Source organism: Panulirus ornatus, chromosome 15 (genome assembly GCF_036320965.1).
Source record: "Panulirus ornatus isolate Po-2019 chromosome 15, ASM3632096v1, whole genome shotgun sequence".
NCBI lineage: Eukaryota > Metazoa > Arthropoda > Malacostraca > Decapoda > Palinuridae > Panulirus > Panulirus ornatus.
This window is the reverse complement of record NC_092238.1, coordinates 29558682-29582354: the sequence shown is the minus strand read 5'-3', so window position 1 is coordinate 29582354 and position 23673 is coordinate 29558682. Positions and strand designations below refer to the sequence as shown.

At 45.4% G+C, this 23673-nt stretch overlaps 2 protein-coding genes across 4 annotated transcripts in view; one reads left to right on the top strand and one right to left on the bottom strand.

Annotated features, from left to right (window-relative positions):
- The window catches only part of ari-1 (E3 ubiquitin-protein ligase ariadne-1), a 245947-nt gene that overhangs the window by 119027 nt on the left and 103247 nt on the right, over nt 1-23673 (top strand). The gene's annotated exons all lie outside the window — the stretch shown is intronic.
- pn (exopolyphosphatase prune) lies at nt 12216-22761 on the bottom strand. Of its 3 annotated transcripts, none has more exons than XM_071670229.1 (9): nt 22617-22761; nt 16638-16748; nt 15990-16138; nt 15203-15354; nt 14184-14297; nt 13675-13786; nt 13271-13412; nt 12975-13130; nt 12216-12820 (listed from the first exon to the last, which is right to left on the bottom strand). In XM_071670229.1, exons 1-9 carry the CDS (start codon nt 22659-22661, stop codon nt 12653-12655), a joined length of 1149 nt encoding a protein of 382 aa, XP_071526330.1. In that variant the 5' UTR covers nt 22662-22761; the 3' UTR covers nt 12216-12652. The 3 variants fall into 3 exon arrangements, with proteins under 3 accessions (XP_071526330.1, XP_071526329.1, XP_071526328.1); XM_071670228.1 differs by having other exon boundaries at nt 12512-12820; nt 16638-16759; nt 22619-22753; XM_071670227.1 differs by having other exon boundaries at nt 12512-12820; nt 16638-16834; nt 22617-22746.

Below are 23673 nucleotides of genomic sequence, written 5' to 3'. Positions count from 1 at the left end.
ATAATGATCCATTAATATCTGTCACATTACATACATTCCTCCTTGCCTCATCCAGTTCTCAGGATATTCTGTCTCCAGTTTGGTTCACCTGGAATATTTTTTTCTGATGACTCAAAAACTGTAGAAAAATATGTATAAGATCATTCTATTTCTGTCTGTTTGTCTGTCTGTCTTCTCTGTCTGTCCGTCTGTCAAGAGACCGTGGGGTGGGAGGGAAGTTGTCACATACTGTAATTCACCAAAGCGGAAAATGAAGAGTTGGGGGACGAGGTTTGCATTTGTTGAAGGAGATGGAGGCCAGCGGTGTCCATCAGCTTATATTAGCTGGTTAGATCTTAGTTCTGTTGGGCCATACAACTCAAAGCTCCGCACACACACACACACACACACACACACACACACACACACACACACACACACACACACACACGACGTGGACAGGGAGTTGGTAATATAATCAGAGGTACCAGTAAGGGTGACTGTCCACTTATAATTATGTGTGATTCCGACACTTAATCGCGCGTGGGGGTTGTTACTAAACTAATCAATATTGCCACCTCCCCTATCCTCCTCCCCCTTCCCTAGATCACACACCATAACACCCACAAACCCTTCTCCCCCTTCCCCCCTTTCCTCCCACTCCCTCCTGACCCAACCGCCCGTCCTGCTGTCCACGTAACCCCTCTCCCCCCCATCACTTTCCTCCCATACAACACCCTCCCCCGTCCCTCCCTTCATCCCTTCCTGGGGTTTGCATGTGTGTGTGTGTGTGTGTGTGTGTGTGTGTGTGTGTGTGTGTGTGTGTGTGTGTGTGTGTATGTGTTGGGGGAGGGGGGGATTCATACGTTATTTCTTTTTTCACTTTCCTTAGCCCGAGTGTACGACCGTTTGAGTGGGAGGGTATGTATGATATCTTGACCCTTGACCTGATCCTTAAGGACCAGGTCAAAGGTCCAAAGTTATCATACTCAGTGGCCGTAAATGTAATGTTCAAGAGTCGTGCCATCGTGCTCAAGGGTCGTACCGTCGTGCTCAGGGGTCGTACCGTCGTGCTCAAGGGTCGTACAGTCGTGCTCAATGGTCGTACCGTCGTGCTAATCAGATACGATTATTCTCCATCGCATGTACTCCAAAATCTACGATTTTCCCTTCGTGATTTTTTTCTGTGATAACTTCCTTTTTTTCCTCTCTCTCAATTTTTGCTTTTTTCCAACCCTTTATCTATACTTTACCCTACCATATAGCCCTTACTACCATTTACCTTCAGTCTATCCATCTATCTCTTCCAGCCATCTAACTCTGACTATCCTCCAGCTTAATAGCCATCTGCCTGTCTTTCCTGGCCATCTGTCTCTGACTTCTCTCTACCCACGTAGCCATCTATCCCTCTCTCTATCGACCCTCTATCCCCTGACAATCCCTCATCTTCATAGCCATTCGCCTTCATCTATCCCTGCTATCTATCCCTGCCTATCCTCCACCCTCACAACCAACCAACCAACCCATCCCTCACTACCATCCCTCTCTCTCTCTTCTCCCCACCATCCCTCCTCTCTCCCTCCCTCTCTCTCTCTCGTCCCTCCCTCTTTCCACCCCATTACCTCCCTCTCCCTCCCACCCGAGAGGAGGGAGGGAGCTCCCCACGGGGGGGAAGGGAGGGGGGTGTTTTACCCTCAGAATCCGTTGGCCATCACCTGCCACCCCCGGTGAATCACGTATAATCAGGCCACACAATCAGGCTACACAATCAGTGACATCGATTGTGTGGAGGGAGCCATAGCACCTGCCCCCCCCCTCTCCCCCCCGCGGGCCAGCTTCTACCTGTGGGTGGCGTTGGGGGAGAGATGGGGGGAGGGGGGGGGGTACCCGCAGGTGCCCGCAGGTGGTTGAGGGGAAGGGGAGATAGGACGGGGTAGTGGAAGGGGGTCTAGGGATGTGGGGGTGAGTGAGGGTGGGGAAGGTCATGACGGGAGTGGCGTCCATGTCTTTTTTTTTTGGGGGGGGGACGTTATCTGGGGGTGAGATGAGGTGAGTGTGATGCTGGGGAGCGGAGGTCTGTGTGTGTGTGTGTGTGTGTGTGTGTGTGTGTGTGTGTGTGTGTGTGTGTGTGTGTGTGATGATAGCTCAGAGAACTATCATTCCTTCCCTCCTTCGTGCTATTCATTCTTTCCTTCATTCATGCTATTCATTCCTTCCTTCATTCATGCTATTCATTCCCTCTTCTTTTCCTCCTTTCTTCCTTCCTGCAGTCATTAATCCCCTCTGTCCCTCTGTCCCATCCTCCTTCCTTCTTTCCTTCCCTCTCATCTGTCTCTTTCTGTCTACTTGTCTTTCTGACAATCTGTCTATCGCCCTCTCCCCTCCACTCCTCCAGCCAGCCAGCCAGCCAGCCAGGCGCCCGGCCCACAGCCACCAGCCACCTGCCCAACATTGCATCACAGACGTCGCCGCTTGTCAACGGACTTCCGGTCACTTCCGGTGTGCGAGACGGACGCCAAAAGGGTTAGGGTCAACTCTTGGGGGGTCCTCCCCCCCTCCCAACCCCTCCCCCCCCTCAGCGCGATGCCACGCCTCCATGATGTACAGCTTGGGAAGAGAAGAGGGGGAAGGAAGGATAGACTCTACCTACGGGACAGGGGGATAGGTAGAGACGACAGGAGGACGTGGATTGAGATGAATATTCCAGAGGGACGGAGATAGATAGACGTTACGAGAGGGAATGGAGACAGGCAGACACTACAGAGGAGAAAGGGATAGACAGATATTACAGATGGACAGGGATAGACGGTGACCACAGAGGGACGGGGCGTACGAAGGACTACAATCTATCCCTTCGTCCCCAGTGGCTCTTCTCGTTGAAAAACTGAACTTGGTGTGGGCTAAACTTGGCGTAGGCTGAACTTGGTCGACCCTGAATGACGCAAGATCGATTCAGAGTTGATAAAACTTAACTTCGAACTTTATCATTCCAGCTGGACCTAGTGTTTTGAAGGCTACTTACATCAGCTGCCAAGCCGATTGTAAATCCACAGAGTGAACTTAAGCTTTGTCAATCTCGGTCAAGTTCAAATCTGAGAGACTTTTAAGAGAGTTTATTCATTCTAAGTAGAAGTACAAGTCAGGTCAGAGGTCACGCAATTGTGCTCAAGGGTCAAGAAGGGTTGTTCAGAGGGTTAAAGATGGTTTAGTTGTTGAGTAGTTTGATCTTAAGATCAGACGTGAATCGAATTCTCAAATATATGTGACCTGTGACCAAGCCAGGTCGCTCGTAAAGGGTAACAACTAGTGTTGGGTAGCAATAGATTCTGGTGTGGAGAAGCTTCAGCTACAGCAACAGATGCTTCAGCATCGTAACATAAGCTTCAGTATCAAAAACTTCCGTATCAGAGGTTTCAGTACCAAAGTTTTCAATACCAGAAGCTTCAGTGCCAGAAGTTCAGTTCTTGGTTTCACTTGGTTTCGAGACGTATGAGATGCGTTCTATATTGTGATCACACGAGTTTCTCAACTCTTTATTTTCATAAGTTTTACGATCTCAAGTTAATTTCGGGGAAGAGGAGAGTTAGACGAGTTGCAAGACCGACCAATACAGGGCAGGAACATGCAGACGAATTTCGGATCCCATTACTTTAAAAAAAAACCTTTCGGGTCCTTTAGGTTGAAATTTGGTCACGTTAGGCCAATTCCAGGTCTTGTTAAACCAGTTCCTGATCATGTCAGGTTACTTCCAGGTCATGTTAAACGAGTTCCTGATTATGTCAGGTTAATTCCAGGTCATGTTAAACCAGTTCCTGATCATGTCAGGTTAATTCCAGGTCATGTTAAACCAGTTCCTGATCATGTCAGGCCAATTCCAGGTCATGTTAAACACGTTCCTGATCATGCCAGGCCAATTCCGGGTCATGTTAAACGAGTTCCTGATCATGCCAGGCCAATTCCGGGTCATGTCAAACGAGCAACTGGATATTTTAAAGCAAATTTCGACTATTGTTGGGTTAGCTGGTGTTCCAGCAGGTGAGTATTTGGGTCCACCGCACAAATCAACCCGCGTTAAATAAGGGTCAACACGCGAACAGCAACAAAAAAACGAAAAAAAGATTTGCTGTACAATAAACACGAATGGCCAAATTGTCCCGAACGAGCGTATGGATAGATGGCAACCACCGGATCCTAACTATTGATCACGAAACTAATTCTCTGCGTCTAAGCGAACAGCATTCATAAATTATTCCGAGTGCGTCATTACTGGTTGTTAGCCGACGAACGAGTTAACTTTACGATCTCACCAACCAACCCCCCAACCACCCGTACCTTGTCGGAGTCACGATAATCACCGAAAACGGACGCGTCAGGTCCAGCGGAAGTCGCGGACCGGCCCGAAGCGCGTCTAACAAACGCGCGTCCAGCGAGGAGGCACACGCGCAGGCAGGCAGACAACCCCCCCCCCCCCCCCCCCCCCTTGTCCCTCCCCCCCTCCCCCGCCTCCCGGTCTTCATTGTCCCCCCCCCTTAAGCGCACTTCCCCATACGTCATCATATACGGGAAGATCGTACGCTCATACGCGCGGGCCATACGCAGCCGGAAGGAGTCGTTAGGAGTTCAGGAAAGAGAAGGGGTGAGGAGGGGGGGGGGGGTGTCGTTGGCGTAACGGCGTATGGCCAGCCGAGGTATGGCGTAGAGTGTGGGATGTGGGAAGGCGCGCGTCCGCGGCCCCGGACACGTGCGCACGGTGACCGTCTTTTGTCAGCGTCACGCCCAGGCCCTGCCCGCCTGTTACACGTCACGCTGTCACGGCTTTCTCCTTTTGTTGTTCTGGGTTAACCTTTCACCGATTTCCTCTTCATTATATGACCCTACTTCACGTTTTCTTTTTCCTCTTCATTTCTCTTTTCTGGAGGGCAAAATCGGTGTGGTTATGGTAGGTGGGTGAGGGACAGGTGGCTGGGTGGATGATAGGTGGGTGAGGGACAGATGGATGGGTGGGTGAGGGACAGGTGGATGGTTGGATGGTAGGTGGGTGAGGGACAGGTGGGTGGGTGGATGATAGGTGGGTGAGGGACAGGTGCGTGGGTGGATGATAGGTGGGTGAGGGACAGGTGGATGGATGGATGATAGGCGGGTGAGGGACAGATGCGTGGGTGGATGATAGGTGGGTGAGGGACAGGTGGATGGATGGATGATAGGCGGGTGAGGGACAGGTGCGTGGGTGGATGATAGGTGGGTGAGGGACAGGTGGGTGGGTGGATGATAGGTGGGTTAGTAGTAGGAGGGTTGGGGGACAGGTGGGTAGGTCGGGTGTAGGTGGGCGAAACACAGGTGGGTTAATGGTAGGTGGGTGAAGGACAGGTTGGTAGATGGACTTTAGGTGGGTTGGTGGATTAGTTGTAGGTGGGTGAGAGCAGTTAGGTAGCTGGGTGTGTAGGTGGTTAGGTAAAATATAGATGGGTGAGTGCGTAACTGTTGGTTGGATGACAGCTAGGTGGATGGCTTTTGGATGAGCGAGCCAGTAACTTATATATGAAGTGGATGACAGGCGGATCATTTGCATACGAGTGGTTGGCGAGGTGGACTTGGTAGACATATAAGTTGGATGACATTCAGGTAAATGGTAAGAGGGTAAGCGAGTGGACGAGTGGGAACTTCGGTGGATGGTAAGTGGATGAATCACAGCCAAGATAAGTGACAGTGGATGAGAGAGGGGGGGGAGGGAGACAACAGAGTTGGATTCTGGGTGGATGACTGGCTGGCATTGGATGAGCAAATGGCTTGTTAGTGACTGAGTGGATGACTAACATGTGGACAACTAACAAATACATATATAACAAGTATATATCTAACGAGAAGATATCTAACAAGTAGATATCTAACAAGTAGGTATCTAACAAGTGGTTATCTCGCAATTAAACATCTAACAAGTGGTTAGCTAACGAGAGGATATCTACAGGTGGTTATCTAACAAGTAGACATATGAAAAGTAGATATCAAACAAGTAGATGTCTAAGAAAACTATGACTAAAGACTAATGATCATTTAGTAGTTATGAACAGAATAATATTCACGACTCACACATCAGAACGAGGGAGAAAACGCATCCCTTTGACTCCCCCGCATCCCTTACCTAACTCCCTTCCTCCTCCACTTCCCTTACCTACCTCTCTTCCTCCCCCCGCATCCCTTACCTACCTCCCTTCCTCCCCTTCCTCCCTTACCTACCCTCTCCCTTCCTCCTTCGCATCCCATACCTCCCTCCCTTCCTCTCCTGCCTCCCATACCTACCTCCCTTCCTCCTCCCGCATCCCTTACCCATCTCCCTCCCTTACCACGCATCCCTTACCTCCCTCCCTCCCTTCCTCCTCCACTTCCCTTACCTACTTCCAGTCTTCCCCCGCTTCCCTTACATACCATCCTTTACCACCTCCCATCCCTCCCCCCCTACTTTACCTAATCTACCCCTTCCCTCCCCCATCCCTAATTATCCCCCCCTCCCTCTCCCTTCTCTTCCCCTCTATTATTAATCTTTTGTTTCAGCGTGAGTGTGAAGTGTAGCATGAAGTCAGGAAGCTATTGTTGAGTGTACCATGACAACACCTCCCTGGGCCCGCCTCTCTGTGTACCTGGGTGTACACACACACACACACACACACACACACACACACACTTACCCTATGCCGCTACCCATTTTATTGACCAGCCTCTATGGGAGGATGAACAGCTGGATGGACTGTGGACCGGCTACCGCGACCGGAATTCGAACCTGTACAAGTTTGATCCCCAGGCAGCCCGTGCGCGCGTAACGCTAACCGCTACACCACAAAGATCAGTGTTAGGTAATGATGACAACTGAAAAAAACTTCACAACTTATCTATAATATATTCATTTAGCTTTTGTACTGATTTTCCATCTTTGGTTTGAGAGAAGAAATATAATCTAGTAATTTCTTCGGCCAGTTCATAGAAGCGTTACTCTCAGTCAATATTCACAATTACTCTTTCATTCATGAAAAAAATAATATATTCTACATGTTTACTTCGTTTGAGTTGCCGGATATCGCTACAATCCACAGGCGACAAAACAAAATAAATAAATAAATGAAATATATATATATATATATATATATATATATATATATATATATATATATATATATATATATATATATATATATATATATATATATATATATAAATATATATAATATATATATATATATATATATATATATATATATATATATATATATATATATATATATATATATATATATCTGCAATGTACATATATACAGGGTTAAGAGAAGGAGCAACACGAGTATAAAGCTCTCTCCCCATAACACACTAATGGTAATCACACACACACACACACACACACACACACAAAAGGCCACCCTGGCTGGAAGTGGGTGTGGTGGACCAGGAAACAGGTGGGTCTCTGGAACTACAGGGACACAGGCCATTGCCACACCCAACAGTGATCACTGTCATGTCCACAGGGGTCACTGTCATTCCCATTCACTAGTCACTGTCACGCCCACGCTGGTCATTATCACGCCCAGACTCGTTTTACCCTCACAACCGCAGTGGTCACTATCACTGATCACTTTCACTCCTGCTGTGGTCACTGTCACGTGTCTATGGTCACCATCACGACCATAGTGACCATCACTAGCCCCAAAGTCTCTCTCTCTCTCTCTCTCTCTCTCTCTCTCTCTCTCTCTCTCTCTCTCTCTCTCTCTCTCTCTCTCTCATATATAGCCGTGATGAGGGCATCTCAGTTGGCATAAGAAAAATGTGAATACGAATTACAAAAATAGTATATAGACAGATTAAGAAAACGGATGAGGTCGCCCAGGATAATAAAACTACCCTCAGAGTCCATCCCTATATATTTCCACATACCTTAAAACCTAGCATTTAGTCATAGCACAGAATGGAACAGACTGGCTGAGTTTTCCAAGCTGCTGGAATGGAGCTAACTGAGGGGGTGCTTAGTGTGGTGGCAGCGAGTGGAATGGGGTGGAATATTGCTGGTGTGTATGAGAGTTTTGAGGCATCAGAGAGAAACCTAAGAGCGTCGTGTGAGTAAGTGGGGTCTTCAGGAACATCTTAAACTGGCTGGGTCGTGTGAGGAAGAATAGGTATATAAAGGAGCGAGATAGATGGACACCGAGTAAGAGGGAGACAACAAATATTGTGGGAGAGGAAAGCGAGGGAAGGGATTCGGGTCTTTCCTGGCTAACGTACGTGTATATCTTGCCTTCAAATACAGATAATACAGATATTGCACCCCATGTCCACACACACAAACGCCCCACATCCACATACAAACGCCCCACGTCCACACACAAACGCCCCACGTCCACATACAAGCGCCCCATGTCTACATACAAACGCCCCACTTCCACATACAAACGCCCCACGTCTACACACAAACGCCCCACGTACACATACAAACGCCCCACGTCTACACACAAACACTCAGTCCCGACACCATAGCCCATATGACAGCACAGTGACTGTCATACAAAGTCAGGTGACACCATAACTCACCTCTGTCACAGACAAACCCACATGACAGTGCGATGAGTGTCATGGCTCTGCAGTGTCATCCTCGTGGTCATTCACACGTTGGGTCACTTGTACCACTGTGCCACAGGAGAGGACCCCCACACCCCACCCCACACACACACACACACACACACACACACACACACACACACACACACACACACACACACACACACACATGCACACACATACACACTCACCCATTAACATCAGCAAATCGTGTCAAAAACAAACTTTACAAAGCATAATTCGACATCTATTGTTTCATTAGTCACGTTTATCATTTCAGTTTTTTTTTCGTATTAAAGAAAATATTCATGATGTCCTCGTCATGTGCATATTAATGTTTGGTCTGGAATCTACCGTGTGTGTGTGTGTGTGTGTGTGTGTGTGTGTGTGTGTGTGTGTGAGGGGCGGGCGGTGGCCGGGCGTGACGGGCGAACCTCACTAATTCCCATACTCATCCCACGTACTCATCCCTCCATTCACAACGCTGCTCCCATTCACGAATTCCCTCCCATTGAGGAGATGAGGAGCAGCGAGCCGCGACGGACGCTGACACACTCCCTCACCCACCCACCCAACCCTCTCCCTCTTCCCACCTCCCTTCCCATCACCCACACACACACACACACACAACACACACACACACACAAAACACACACACACACACACACACACACACACACACACACACACACACACACACACACACACACACCCCTCCCTCATCCGTCCTTCCCCCGAGGTGCAGATGGGGAGAGATAGTGGGAAAGGGTGTGGCCCGGTTTACCCGACCACCACGACACAAATGATAATAACAACAAGGACATCCTCGTTTCTGTCGTCCCTCTCTCACACTTCCTCGTTCCTGTCGTCCCTCTCTCACACTTCCTCGTTCCTGTCGTCCCTCTCTCACACTTCCGAGTGAGAACCATTTCGAGTCTTGATCATCATTCACTTAAAATCTAACTTTATTTTTCTCTTGAGTTAGATCTCGAATCAGTGTAGCGAGCGAGTGGCGAATGGAGTACAGACAGAGAGTGTGGCAATGCCGTCTCTTGCTGCATCCTGAGTGTTGAGCACCGCGGCGTGAAGATGGCCGAGAATACGAAGATGCATTGATGAGTTAGTCGCCGTTAGTGACCGCTGCTTATATGAGGTAACTCCCCCACGATGACTTCCGGCCAGCGTGCCCCTGACACTCATGAGTGACAATGCGACACAGGACGTTACGTCCCTACATGTGTCGTGTGGGCGTTGGTAGATCCATATGTCGTCACTTTGAAACACACGTCCAATGATATTCTTATTTCCTTCGACACTTGTCTTTGGCCGATATTCTTCCCCACGAGATATTTGCCGAATGAAATCTTCAGTCAAGGAATACAAAATTTACCCCGGGGGGAAATAAAAGTTCGGTAAATATTCTCGTCAAGCACTGGCCAGTTGGAGAGGGATGGGGGTGGGTGGGGGGTCAGCGAGTTGGTTCGAAGTTCCAGAACGTGGGATTCGACCGTGGGACCTTATCCCAGCCACCATCATCAGCGACGATATATGGGAGGCTCCAATCGCCCTGCATTGCTTTCGGGTCCAGATGGCAATATTTTACTGTGGGACTATGCGGTACAGATCGGGGGTTGGGACAACACGGCAGGTGAGAATGGGGAAGTATAGATTGTGACCTTTGCCTGCTGCTTTGAGGTCAAAACTGGCCTGTGACCGGATGATGGTCATGTAGTCCGTTCATCATCATCATCATCATCATCATCATTTTCGTCATTATGTCATTCATCTCTTGTAGCTTCCTATCCCCGAAACGTCTTTCTCCTTATCCTGGCATTGTGGTGCCATGAACTCTTCCTCCCTATCCCAGCATTGTGCTCCCGAAAACATCTACTATTCTTACTGGCCTTCGCGTGGTACGGGCCCTTTTCTGTAGACAGTCTATCCTCTCCTTCTCTTCTATCCTCTCTAACTTTCCAATTATCCATCTCTATCCTTTGTGAGGCCGTCCCATAGGGATGACGGGTTCATTTCTACATCACTCCGAGAACCAGACTCAGCGATCAGGACCCCTGCAGGGGTTGGACAGCACTACAGGTGGAGGGGGATAGAACCCCCTATCCCCTCCAGCTCCATCCACCGTCATCCACCCGACGTGTTTCGCGAGCCATGAGCCACCGTTATGGCGTGCAATGGGATGATTCCGCACTTCCGTCATCACGCTTTCACATAATAGCGCTTGACTGTCCGCGACCTGTGACCGAGGATAGTGTTGCTATTAAGCAGCTGCTCCCGGCTGACCACAGGCCAAAACTAGGTCAACAAGTGCGTGCCTCTGTGTGTGTGTGTGTGTGTGTGTGTGGTGAGGGACACGTGACGTGTGGTCGCCCCGGGGACAGTTAGGTGTTCCTGTTGTTGTGTTGCTTCTCGCGTGTGTTGTTCCCTCACAGACATCTGATACGAGACTAGTGTTCCAAGAGCAGCCAGTGTTCCATTGCTCTAAATCTGGATGTAGATTTCTTTTTTTCTTCTTGGCTTTGAGATGAATACGAGCGACGGATCTGCCGAGAGTACCGTGATTCACGGCGACAACACGACCACTCATCGACCACACGACTGGTTTGTAGTCTGTGGGATGATTCCTGAAGACGTTGACGTTCATATCTGTCTCCCAGTGACTCCCAAAGCGATAGATATATTCACTTGGTGTTATCTGTTGCTCCTGTGTCCATGGGACCAATCAATAAGCATCAGAATCCAGAATGGGGGCCCCAAAGACGAGATGACAGAAGAATTGCCCAGTTTAGGACATCAAGTTGAGGGACTCGACCAAAATGGATCATGGAAGGTAGGTTCAACCATGGACGGATCAGCCATGTGAACCTAAAGATGATAGACTCAACCAAGTAACACTGATCGAGGAGGAGTTGATTAGGAGTTCAACCAAAAGAGTGATTCGTCAGAGGAGGATCGGGTAGGGTAAACCAAAAGAGACAGCAAACCATTAGTCCATCACATAAGAGGGAGGGGAAACATCATTGAAAAAGTCAAGCAAAAGAGCTAAAGGACTGTGTGAGAGTTGCCTTAAGGAAAGACATCATATGGAGAGTCAATGTGAGTTAACCAGAGAGTTGGCAGACAAAGGGAATTCCACTGTCTGATTTACGCAAGAGGGGAAAGACTGACAACTATAGACACTTTGGTGATGGTCAGTCAGGAAAGATCTGAAAGGAAAATGAAGATTCTCTTCAATCATTGTTATCATCCAATAATTCTCATGGTACAGAGATGAAGCAGATGATGCAGCTGGCTGCAATAAGTCCAGTGCTTCTCTGAGAGGGAAACATGGCAGAAAATACTGCTCCCTATAGTTGGGTACTTCTCTGGGAAGGGAGAGAATACAAATAATAATGCTCTCTATTTATCATTGAATGTGTCTTGGCAAGATTCCTTACGTGCACAGAGATGAGAATCTCATATCTTTTTCCTTTTATTCTTTATTTTTCTAGATCCCTTTTTCTGTACGAAAGACAGCCCACTACAGAATATCACTGTCTCACTACATTGTATTCCATATTTCATGTAAATGTGACATCTCAGCTGCTAAAGTGGGGGTTGTTAGACTAATAAAACAACCCTTATAAGTCTTGCTATAGTTTAATAAATAGGAAAATGAAGAAAGGTTGAGTATATCAAGCAGATGTAGCATAGAATACAAAACTTCAAAGTATCGTCATGAATTAAATTAGCGTTTTATAATTAGCTTCCCAGAGCCTTTACAGTGTAAAGAATATTTTCTTTGGGAATTGGAAACTTTAAGAAAGAGCCACTCATTATAACAGGGGTCTGAGTCCATACTTATGACTCTTGGTCCTTTACGGATAGGGATTCAGACCAACGACCTAACCTTTAAGGTTTAGATAAAAAGGTCAGTCTGTGTCACACCCAAAGGTCGTACCATCGTGTTTAAAGGTCGTATCATCGTGTTCAAGGATCATGACGTCATCCTCAAGCTCTGTTTCGCATTCTTGATGGCCGTCCATCCAGAAGACCCTCAACTGATCAACCAATGACCACTTAGTCAGTGGTTGTTGAGGGCTAATTCCAGCCAGTCCTTTACGATAGGGAGAACCACCTTCCTGGAAGCAGCAGCGTTTCGCTGCTGGAAAGCCGAGCACCCGTCTATTCCAAAGTCCATCGCCTCCAGCTGTAGCAGCCCGCCCTGGGCCTCACACAGGTGAGGGACCAACTGCATCCAAAGAACAAAACAAGTCTTAATGTACAAAGTATTGACCCGGATCTTTCCTATGTGTTCCTCTTGAACAAGCGTGTTTTCGCATCCATCTAAATCCTGCAACCTTCTACCTACGTAGTCATTGTGCAAAATCCCCCCATCAACTGACCTGTGACCTGAGATCTTCGTGACCTGAGAATACGGCGATGTCCCTGATGACCATCTCACCCACGATGCTGTAGCCCATCACGACCAGCACATCGTAGCCCTGAGCGATACTGTGCTCTGATAAACACGTGTCTATGCTTGGCCGTCGGAGGTATTCCTGGGAAAAAAAAGAATAATACGAAAAGGAGGTATTCCAGGGAAAAAAGATAACAAGAAAAGAATATTGGAATCAACTTATGATACCAAGAAGCCAATCAGTCAGTGAGTAGCATCGAGCACAGAGCGTCCAGCACCCACCTTGACCATCATAGGCAGGGAAGCCACCCCGACCCTGAGACTCTTCCCTGTAGCCACCTTCACGTCCTTCCTCAGGAGCTGTTCTGGTGTGAGACCAGACACGTCCGTCTTGGCCGAAGTCAGCTCCTGGAAGAGCTGGTCCCTGCACCAGGGAAAGAAAAGCTTCAGTGGCAGGATCTTGCGATATGACGTTAAAGTCCTAGGAACTACACTTGCCAGGAAATATCAGTTCTAAGTGATTCAAGTCTTCAGGCAGTGACTGACATTGACAGGAAAAGCTATTTATGACAGGTGTAGAAAACTAAGCACTTTTAATAGATTCTACAATGGCGTCACGTAAGTAACTGGAAACATAATTACTCCTGAAATCTTCGTGAATTATATGACTGACGTGGGATGTTTACCTCTCCACTGTAGGGCAGACCAGAGGCTTCAAACATTGAATAATGTTTACATCCTTCGGTGTTACTCTCTTGGCCGCCTCGCTCAGGTTCACTGTGTCCAAGATGATCGTTCCTGAGACAGTATCATAAACACAAGATTTACTCTCAATTCATCAAAGTTTATATATTCAAATTTAGACTTTCATTAGAGATTTGTGATAGTTTCTTGACAGTGAAAAGATAGCTATGACTTAGAGGTCTATTTCAGTACGTGGTAAACCAAGATCCATCGGCAATTGAAGGATGAATTCGCCTGAAGGTAAACTCAAGGAGGAGGAAGCATGGATGAAGGAGAAGGATCAAGACTCATCATGTAGTAACCCAGATTGGCCACTGAATACGATGATATTTTACCTTCCAATAACGAAGATTCAGCATGACGCCCACTGGACTCAACACTAAGTAAAGTCTCGGCTCGACCCGCCGTTTAGTAAGGAATATTCAACGTGAGGAAGACCGATTGGACTCACCATACAGTAGGCTGGCGATGACGGGGTCCAGCAAGGAGGGTTTCTGCACCCTCAACTTCTCAGCCACCAGCGTACAGCACGACCCCACCATCTCCACCACCATACAACCTGACACTGACGGTGGGACACGCGAGAAAGAAACGGTTTGAAAAAGACAAGATTACGGAAGACATACATAGTTATCCCTGAAACACACACACACACACACACATACACACACACACACACACACACACACACACACACACACACACAATGAAATCGTGAAACTTTGAAAAACACGAATACAGTTGTGATTTTAAAGAAGCTATATTCAAAAGAAAATGTGTTTATGTATTGTACCGAAATGAATATTTTTGTTGTTATTCATCGTGAATCAGAGTGGCATCGGTGTCTCTATGAGGCATCCAGATGAGTGGCTCATCAGATGGCTACTGTCCCAGAACTCATCAGCATTGTTGTCCTTCGAAGCTCATCATGTGTGTGCAAGTGACTCTTCCGTCAATCCTCCGAGCGACACATCATCATCAAAGTCTTTGAGTAACTCATCATCAAAGTGACTCACTTCAGTAGTTCATCACCCACCTCCCCTACCTGTCTACCTCGTCTGGCAAACCCATCAAAAACTCCGCCATCAATTCATGGTGGCTCATCCTACTGAGCCACTCATTCCATTATGATCTTCCGCTTCTCCCATCACCCTTTTCCCCTCCATCAAATGGCTAACTAACACCATCGAGGATTGCCCTAGCAATGACCCAAAGCTTACGAAGTACCCCATACCATCAGACACTTCTACCTAGAAGGACTCCTCAAAGATTAACCCCAGTAAGATAAAACTCTACAAGGGCCTTCCCCTCCTTTACCTCCCTCAGAAAGCCACCTCCCCCATCAGGTGATCCCCATCAAAGTCTCCCGTGTTAAGAGCCAATGAAACTTACCCCATGAGAGAGTAATCTCAATTGAATTCACCCCTTCACCCAGGGGGGCCACCCATCATCAACAGTGGATCAACTAACCGGAACCAGACTGACGTTCAAGCTTGTGGTGATCAAGGACGTTGACGACAGCTGGGTCGAGGTGGGCGTCAGCAGCTGGCAGCAGATTGTGATCCACCAGTGTCAGCTGTAGTCCATCCGCCCTGTGGCGCTCCGTCAGCTCCACCTCATCTCTGGGCAGGAAAAGTTCACATGAAAATCTCGTTCTCGGAGAACAGTCTGAACGCATGATCTTTGCTCCGTATGTCATAACAGTGGCTCCTGTGACCCAATGGCTACGCAAACTCCCTCTCTCCCTCCATCCCTCACTTTGACTCCTCGTTGTGACAGTCTGCTCCTGACAGACGTCATACGTGTGTGTACGTCCTCACCTTCAGGAATGACCCCATGAGGGCCTGAGCCCCACTGTTGGGCGATGTGATATAAGGGATTTCCATATCTCGTAGTTGTACTTGGTCTAATACCAGAGATCATAAGGGAGGGTTTTAAATTATATGCACGTTTCGTCCACACCAAGTTCCGCGTTTCTGATCTACAATCACCAACAACCTGGAAAAGGAACCTAATGATCTGTTCCTGTCTGTATTATGTAATCTTTCCATCCCTGACTAACAGCGGCCTACAAAGACACATAGACTCAAGTGATCTAAGAAGAGGTAATAAGCAATGTTGCATACACAAAGAAGACACACAGGACATTAGCTAAGACGACTGAGACAGTATTATATATCTATAAGACACGAGAGAGAGAGAGAGAGAGAGAGAGAGAGAGAGAGAGAGAGAGAGAGAGAGAGAGAGAGAGACCCACCTGAAGAAGAGATCCTCTCGTCTGATTTGATGCTTGTCTAGCCAGTAGGTTACTTCTGTTCTGAGTTCGTAGTCACGACGAGGGATGTTCAACACGGGCACCACCACCACCGTCCGACCCTCCTCTGCCTCCTCCTGTTCCTCCTCCTCCTGACGGAGGCAGTCATTATACAGAGACATGTTCTCCTACCACTAAACACGTACCTCGTGTATCATCAAAGTAGACCAGTGAAAGTGAAGAGTTCAAATTAAATAGGTTATGATCACTTCTAATTTATTTCAGATAGATAATGATTTCAAAAAAATCAATTTCATTACATTGGAATAACATTAATTCTGGGTAAATATGTAAAGGTGGAAGTTAATGCAATTTTGTATGAAGACACAATATGGCTCATGTCTCTTGCAAGGGACTCTGGAAAGAGAATCTGTTGATGTCTCTGTTACCCAATGCCTTTCATCCTAGCATCCACTTTCCCCAGCAACCACCTTCCCCAACGTCCACCTTCCCCAGCACCCACCTCCCCCAACATCCATCTTCCACAGCACCCACCTTCCCCAACACCCACCTTCCCCAGCACCCACCTTCCCCAGCACCCACCATCCCCAGCACCCACCTTCCCCATCACCCACCAACCCCAGCACCCACCTTCAGTAGGGAATGTAGCAGGAAGGCGTAGACAAGGGCACTGACGGCGGAGTCCAGGTCGCAGGCTTCGTTCCCGAGGACGACGTGGAGTCTGGCTGGACATGAAGATCCCTGCACAGACACATACACACACACAAGGTCACTTATCACCACCTCTTTAGCACCTCGATCATTAACCGCCCCCATATCATCTCAGCCTAACAATTAACAACGTCACTATCATCACTACAGTGGAACTAGCAAAGTCGCTATTTCTACATGGCATATATATATATATATATATATATATATATATATATATATATATATATATATATATATATATATATATATATATATATAAGAATGATTCTAAAGAAGCGAGAATTTGGGAATGCCCAGCACATCCCCTTTCGGTAACCCTTGTCTTGGGTGTAAATACACGAATCAATTTACAGCAAAAGGTTATGTAAGTTAGAGTACTTATTTACAGTGGCCTTAGGACCATTTTCTTGAAATGGATCCTGGCATTACTCCGGGACGCCTTTTTTTTTTTCCTTTTTTCAATGCTCTCCTGCAGCTCCAAGGCTGCGTTACTCTCCGTACCAGGGACATGACGAGCCTTTGGAGTGAGAAGTTATTCGAGGGGGTTGGCTATACTGCCTGACGTCAACAGACGATGATACAACCTTGCCGAAGGTGACGTTGTTCGCAATGTAAACATAGACAGCCAAAGTCAGGTAAAATACCTCACTTTATATAATATATATATATATATATATATATATATAATAGATAACAAAACATAGTCGACAATGTTCATTTTAGAAGAAAAAAGTTAATGGTATTTAAAATTCGAACTGAATTCCTGATCATCATAATAACTGATCCAGGAAAAATATGTCGTGTCCTCACGTCTCAGTTTTATTTTTATTTTCCTCTTTTTTTTCTCTCTTTTGTTTCCTGAGTCACGGGCGATCGTGTATCACTCTGACGATGAATTTGTCAAAATATTGAAAGGTGGGACTTTGAAGATATCGTCCACGAGTCAAAGTGTCATACATGAAAACACACACACAACACGGCATGACTTTCACCATGGCTCTCTGCTCTGTCCATGGTACATGTCCCTCTGTTCCGTCAATGGCCCTCTGCTGTCCATGGCCCTCTGCTTCATCCATGGCCCTCTGCTGTCCATGTCCCTCTGCTCTGTCCATGGCCATCTGCTCTGTTTATGGACCTCTGCTTCATCCATGGCCCTATGCTCTGTCCATGGCCCTCTGCTTTATCCATGGCCCTATGCTTTATCCATGGGCCTCTACTATGTCCAGTGCTGTTATACCAGATGGCCTGGTAGCTCTGTGTCTGGCGCGGCACACGGGTGTGCAATACAAGGCCATCCAACCCAGTTCATCTCGGGGCCTTAGTTCCTCAGACGTAGTAGTCTGCGACGAGCGGGTGAGGTAGTAGTTATTGATTAGCTCATCTGAGGTGGTTCAACACGAGTGGGTAAGGTAGAAACTGATAATCAGTTCCTGCGACGTCGTCTGATACGAGTGGATGAAGCAGAAGTAGAAACTGACGATGCATTTACACACACGATTTCGAGGTCATGAATACAAGTTGGCAATGGCTATCATAATCACAGTTCCTCCTCGTATCATGTGTGTGTGTGTGTGTGTGTGTGTGTGTGTGTATCCATGAGCCTACCGTCACGCACATGGTATTGCCTCACTGTGTGTGTGTGTGTGTGTGTGTGTGTGTGTGTGTGTGTGTGTGTGTGTGTGTGTCTCGTCTCTAGACAAATGGCCGATATACAAATACAATGAATCCGCTCCAGTTAGACGGCGATATTCCCCGGGGAAACCAACCATTTCCTACGAATCTGTTTGAGACAATTTCGTGGCGTTGGTCGTTCTCAGATGTCGATGTACAGAGTAATAAGCCACGTGATGTGTAGCCTACAGGTAGGGTAGTCTTCCTCCTCGATCATACGCCTCCCTCCTTCCCTCACACGATGAGAGTGGCTCACGAACTTACATTTGCCTTTATAAAGGTCCATGTTGAATGGGGTCGGGACATGTCAGCAGGTTTGGAAAGATATATATATATATATATATATATATATATATATATATATATATATATATATATATATATATATATATATATATATATCGCTTATCTAACTCGTATGGAAAGTAAAAAAAGAGATAATGTCAACTCGATCTCCTATCTTCCGGTAGCTTAAGAATGAAAAGAATTCGAGAATCAGTGAAAAAAAAAATTATAAAAAAAATGTTAGACGTTAATTAAAGATGGAGCTGTACAGTTACTTGGGAAAGTTTGAGAAATAGGCTGGTCTGAGGTTAAGGCGTGTCCACACACACACACACACACACACACACACACACACACACACACAGCTGGACAAAACACCGAAATGAACGACGGAGGTGAAAACACTGATGTTGAAAGACAAGGAATCCAACGACACTTTAGTGCCATTAATAGTTGTATTTCCGATGCCTGCGTGCGATCCGAGAGTATTATTCGCGAGAAACAATTGTATTTTAGGGATTTCGTGTTACGTTCGGACCGATATCATTCTTTTAAGTTTTTTGGGGAGGGAGGTAAGCTTTTTACAGTTTTGTGTACACAGGTACAATCTTTCTCATGTGGCCTCCACTGAGTACAGGTATCGAAACATTCTTCTTGTGTGATTAAGGTTTTATAACCAAAAAAAAAAAAAAGGCCTGGAGTCATTTCTTTACCAGGGTGCTGAAGTAATCATATGGTGAGAATTCACTTTTAACTGGGAAAAAAAAGAAGTCCATCCCCCTTTGTACCCTACAGACATGGTATTGGGAATCCCAGTTCTACAATATTCATCCCTCCAGAAGGTTTTCGAATCTACTGAATCTACACCTGGTAGTTGGGAATGGGGTTAACGATGCATGTAGAAAGAGACAGGACACTTCATGTATTACGTTCATTCTTACGTTTCTAGACTGAAATGCAGAGAACACTAGGGTGGCAATCAGCCAATCTACGTCATGAAATAAAGATGAATAAATAGACTACAGTTTATTGATGTAGGCAGCCATTGGCTCCGTGTGTGTGTGTGTGTGTGTGTGTGTGTGTGTGTGTGTGTGTGTGTGTGTGAGTGTAATCACTATAATGACTATTCGTTCAAGTGAAGGCACCAGTTACAGACCAGTCCCCATTAAGGAGGGGCAAAGAGGAAGACAGACAAGAGATTCTGAGGAAGGGTATACATGCCTTATCATTGCGAGTGTCACCTGTCATATGATAACTTGTCATCTGTCATATGATAACTTGTCATCTGTCATGTGTTAACCTGTCAACTGTCATGTGATAACTTGTCATCTGTCATGTGTTAACCTGTGACCTGTCATCTGTCACACGATAACCTGTCATCTGTCATGTGTTGACCTGTCATATGATAACTTGTCATCTGTCATGTGTTAACCTGTGACCTGCCATCTGTCACATGATAACCTGTCATCTGTCATATGATATCCTGTCAAGTGTTAACCTGTGACATGTCATCTGTCTCCTGTTATGCTACCTACCATCCTTTCACCTGTCACGTCACCTGTGTCACGTATCACCCAACTCTCTCTCTCTCTCTCTCTCTCTCTCTCTCTCTCTCTCTCTCTCTCTCTCTCTCGTGAAACGCTCCCCAGCCGCGAGACAGTGAAACCAAATCGACGTCTTGCGTCAGCCGAGGGCACGTGTGGGTACTCGTAGGCTAAAGTAAAATCATTTCCACGAGCATCACATGGGAGACTCAGTGTGTCAGTCGTCATCACCCCATAGTATTATTACTTCCCAAAACAAACAGAAGGACTTCGATAAAGGAGACTAATTACTGATAGTACTCATCATGCATAGCATAATTAACTCTTCGTTCATACGTATAAGAATTCAATAAAGTGATCCGTGGTAATCACCAAAACTTATAAATCATAACTGATGAAATTCCGAGGTGAATACTCTTTAGAATATAAAAATTCTGATATAAAACGTGAAAATAACGCCGCCAGCCATAAAAACCCTAATGCGTAACCATCTTTAACGATACGCAAAATCAGAGGGGGGGAAAATGCCTTTTTTGTGTGTGTGTCTGCACTGTGGGACCTGCTGAACATTTACGACCTGTGAAATGAAGCCCTCACGTCTGGAAACAACTAACGTGTTCCTCGAAAGGTCTGGTAAATATATGAATGAACTCAGCCATAAAAAAGGGAACGTGTGCGCGAATACTTGAACCTCTCTCTCTCTCTCTCTCTCTCTCTCTCTCTCTCTCTCTCTCTCTCTCTCTCTCTCTCTCTCTCTCTCTCTCTCTCGCTAATCCCTCTCGCTAATCCCTCTCGCTACTCTCTCTCTCTCTCGCTAATCCCTCTCGCTACTCTCTCTCTCTCTCTCTCTCTCTCTCTCTCTCTCTCTCTCTCTCTCTCTCTCTCTCTCTCTCTCGCTAATCCCTCTCGCTACTCTCTCTCTCTCTCTCTCTCTCTCTCTCTCTCTCTCTCTCTCTCTCTCTCTCTCTCTCTCTCCCTCCCCACACACACACACACACACACACACACACACACACACACAATTGTAAACGTGTGATGATTATAAATAATGACGAAGCAGACTAGAAGAATATAGATTCTTATGAAGATATAGATAGAGTCTGTGAGAGACAAGTTCTTCTGAGTGTATAAAGGAACACTTCCTATACCAGCATGTTGGTGAACGGAAACTGAGAACATTATATACAATGAACCAACCGAAGGAGGGTGATCATTCAATGACTGAGTTAGATTACATAGTAAATAAGGATAAATATAGTCAACTGGGGAAATACTAGCTTCATAAAGATTAAATCGTGGAAGTTATACAAAGCCAAACAATGTCTTTAGGAAGATGTGGAAAATGAAGTTGCATAGCTAGAATACAGATCGCTGTCATGGAAGGTTCTGAGGCATTTACAATGAAAGAGTACCTTTACCTTCAAATATTGAGGGAAGGTTAATATGAGAGAATCGTGGTTCAGTAAAAGGTAACAAAATGCAAGTGGGGTTAGGGATGCCCTGTGGAGGATAGAAAGCCATCTCTATAGCCAGCCAAGACTTTAAGGGTATAAGAGAACATTCAATGAGTATAGCAAGATAATAAAATAAATGAAAAGAAGACTGTGGACTAGACAGGACAAAATAAAGAATATTCATAAGTTAATCAGGAATGAATTAACTTTTAAAGAACAGGTAACCCGTATGAAGAACTAAAAGGCAAGTTCAAAGGTGTTTTCGCATAGAAAGACACTATAGCCCCAATTCCAACGAGATGGAATGGGGAGGAAGTATTTGAAAAGCACTGAATTATCTGGAAAATAACATTAACAGAATACTAAAGAGTCTTCACACATATAAAGCTTTTATGTGCCTAAGATGTGTGCAGATACACTTGACAAACCAATCAAAACACTGCTTAAGATGTCGCAGGAAAATGGCAAATTACGAAGGGAGTGGAAAAGGCAAATATCACACCTTTCAATTATAGGGTCAGGCTAAAAGCCAGACTATCATAATCAAGGGTCGTAACGCCGTCTTAGTGGTCGTGCCGTCGTGCTCAATGGTCGTGCCGTCGTGTTCAATGGTCGTACCGTCGTGCTCAATGGTCGTGCCGTCGTGTTCAATGGTCAAACTGTTGTGTTCAATGGTCGTCCCATCGAGCTGAAGGATTATACTGTCGTGGTCAAATCGTTAAGTCTAACAGAATAACTATAGGTGATTAATGATTACCCGCCTTCATATAATTACACCAGATAATCACTACAATCAGCAAAAAAAAAATCCTAGATTTCTATTTCAGTTAATAATGATTCCTAACATATCTACAAGCTCATGCCAACATATTTGGATATCTAATCAGGGTTTGTCCTATCTTCTAGAGTCTATCACCCACTTTAACATATTTGATACTTACCAGAGTTTTTTTGGTTGCAGTAAGATATTCTACAATCGAAGACATCACCTGATAATAACTAATCTAATCACTGATTTGATCCGACACCAGAGTTTATCCAGGGGCAACGAACGCGTGCACGAGAACTCAGAAATCAGCTGACTAGAAGTAAACAATTGTGCATTCGAAATTGAATGATAAAATTTAATGAAAAATACAATCAATAAGATTTTTTTCATGTGTGTATATTCATATATTTTGATATTATAGTGATATATCTGGAGATCAAATAGGATATATAATAAGAAAGAGGAATTTACCTCTGAGTTTTGCGATGCGTAAGTATCCCATCTGAATGTGTGGAAGAAAGAAAACGATGTTTTCAGGACGTATACATCCTTGACTACAATAGACTTTAGTTTAACTGCTATGATATGCATTTCCCTTTATTGTATTAATGTGAAACATTTAAAAATTCAATCATACTTATTCTAGAACCTTATCTATTTACAGATTAATTTCTTGTATTCATGATGAGAATATAATACTCTATTTTTCTAGGTTCATATAAATCAGTATTTCCCAATTCTTTAATTCATAGGCCTTTATATCATTTGATTTAGATCATATACATCACAACATTACCTCCATTATTTTGTTTGATGATCAGCTTTTGTGTTGACCCCCTATTCAGTTGCTTTCCAATGTGAACATCACGATATTCTGGTTTGATTAGACAGGTCATGTATATATATATTTTTTTCTAGCCTGGTTGGTTATTTGGGCTTTAGGCTGCCAATAACATTAAGGCTGTCGACGTCAAGTTATAACCACAGAAAGAAATAATAACTTGAGCATATTCTTTAGGCATTCATGATGATTGTGAGGTCTTACAAACTCTCACTGTTAATGATATAGTCCTTCGACAGCATTTTCTCAAAAGTTAATACTTTCGTTTTGGATTGATTTTTTAGATATCATATTTTTTGTACTTTGTTAACTAATTGTTCACAGGCTAAGGGGTGCATATAATTTGATATACATATATATATATATATGTATATATATATATATATAT

What these genes read in the sequence shown, in the direction of transcription:
- pn (XM_071670227.1), bottom strand. Translation starts at nt 16,823, where the DNA reads ATGGGGGCGGTTAATGATCGAGGTGCTAAAGAGGTGGTGATAAGTGAC. An exon ending in TGCTACATTCCCTACTGAAG is followed by an intron (nt 16,139 to 16,637) that starts GTGGGTGCTGGG and finishes TGCCTCCGTCAG; the next exon opens with GAGGAGGAGGAACAGGAGGA. An exon ending in TGAACGTCAGTCTGGTTCCG is followed by an intron (nt 14,298 to 15,202) that starts GTTAGTTGATCC and finishes TCCCACCGTCAG; the next exon opens with TGTCAGGTTGTATGGTGGTG.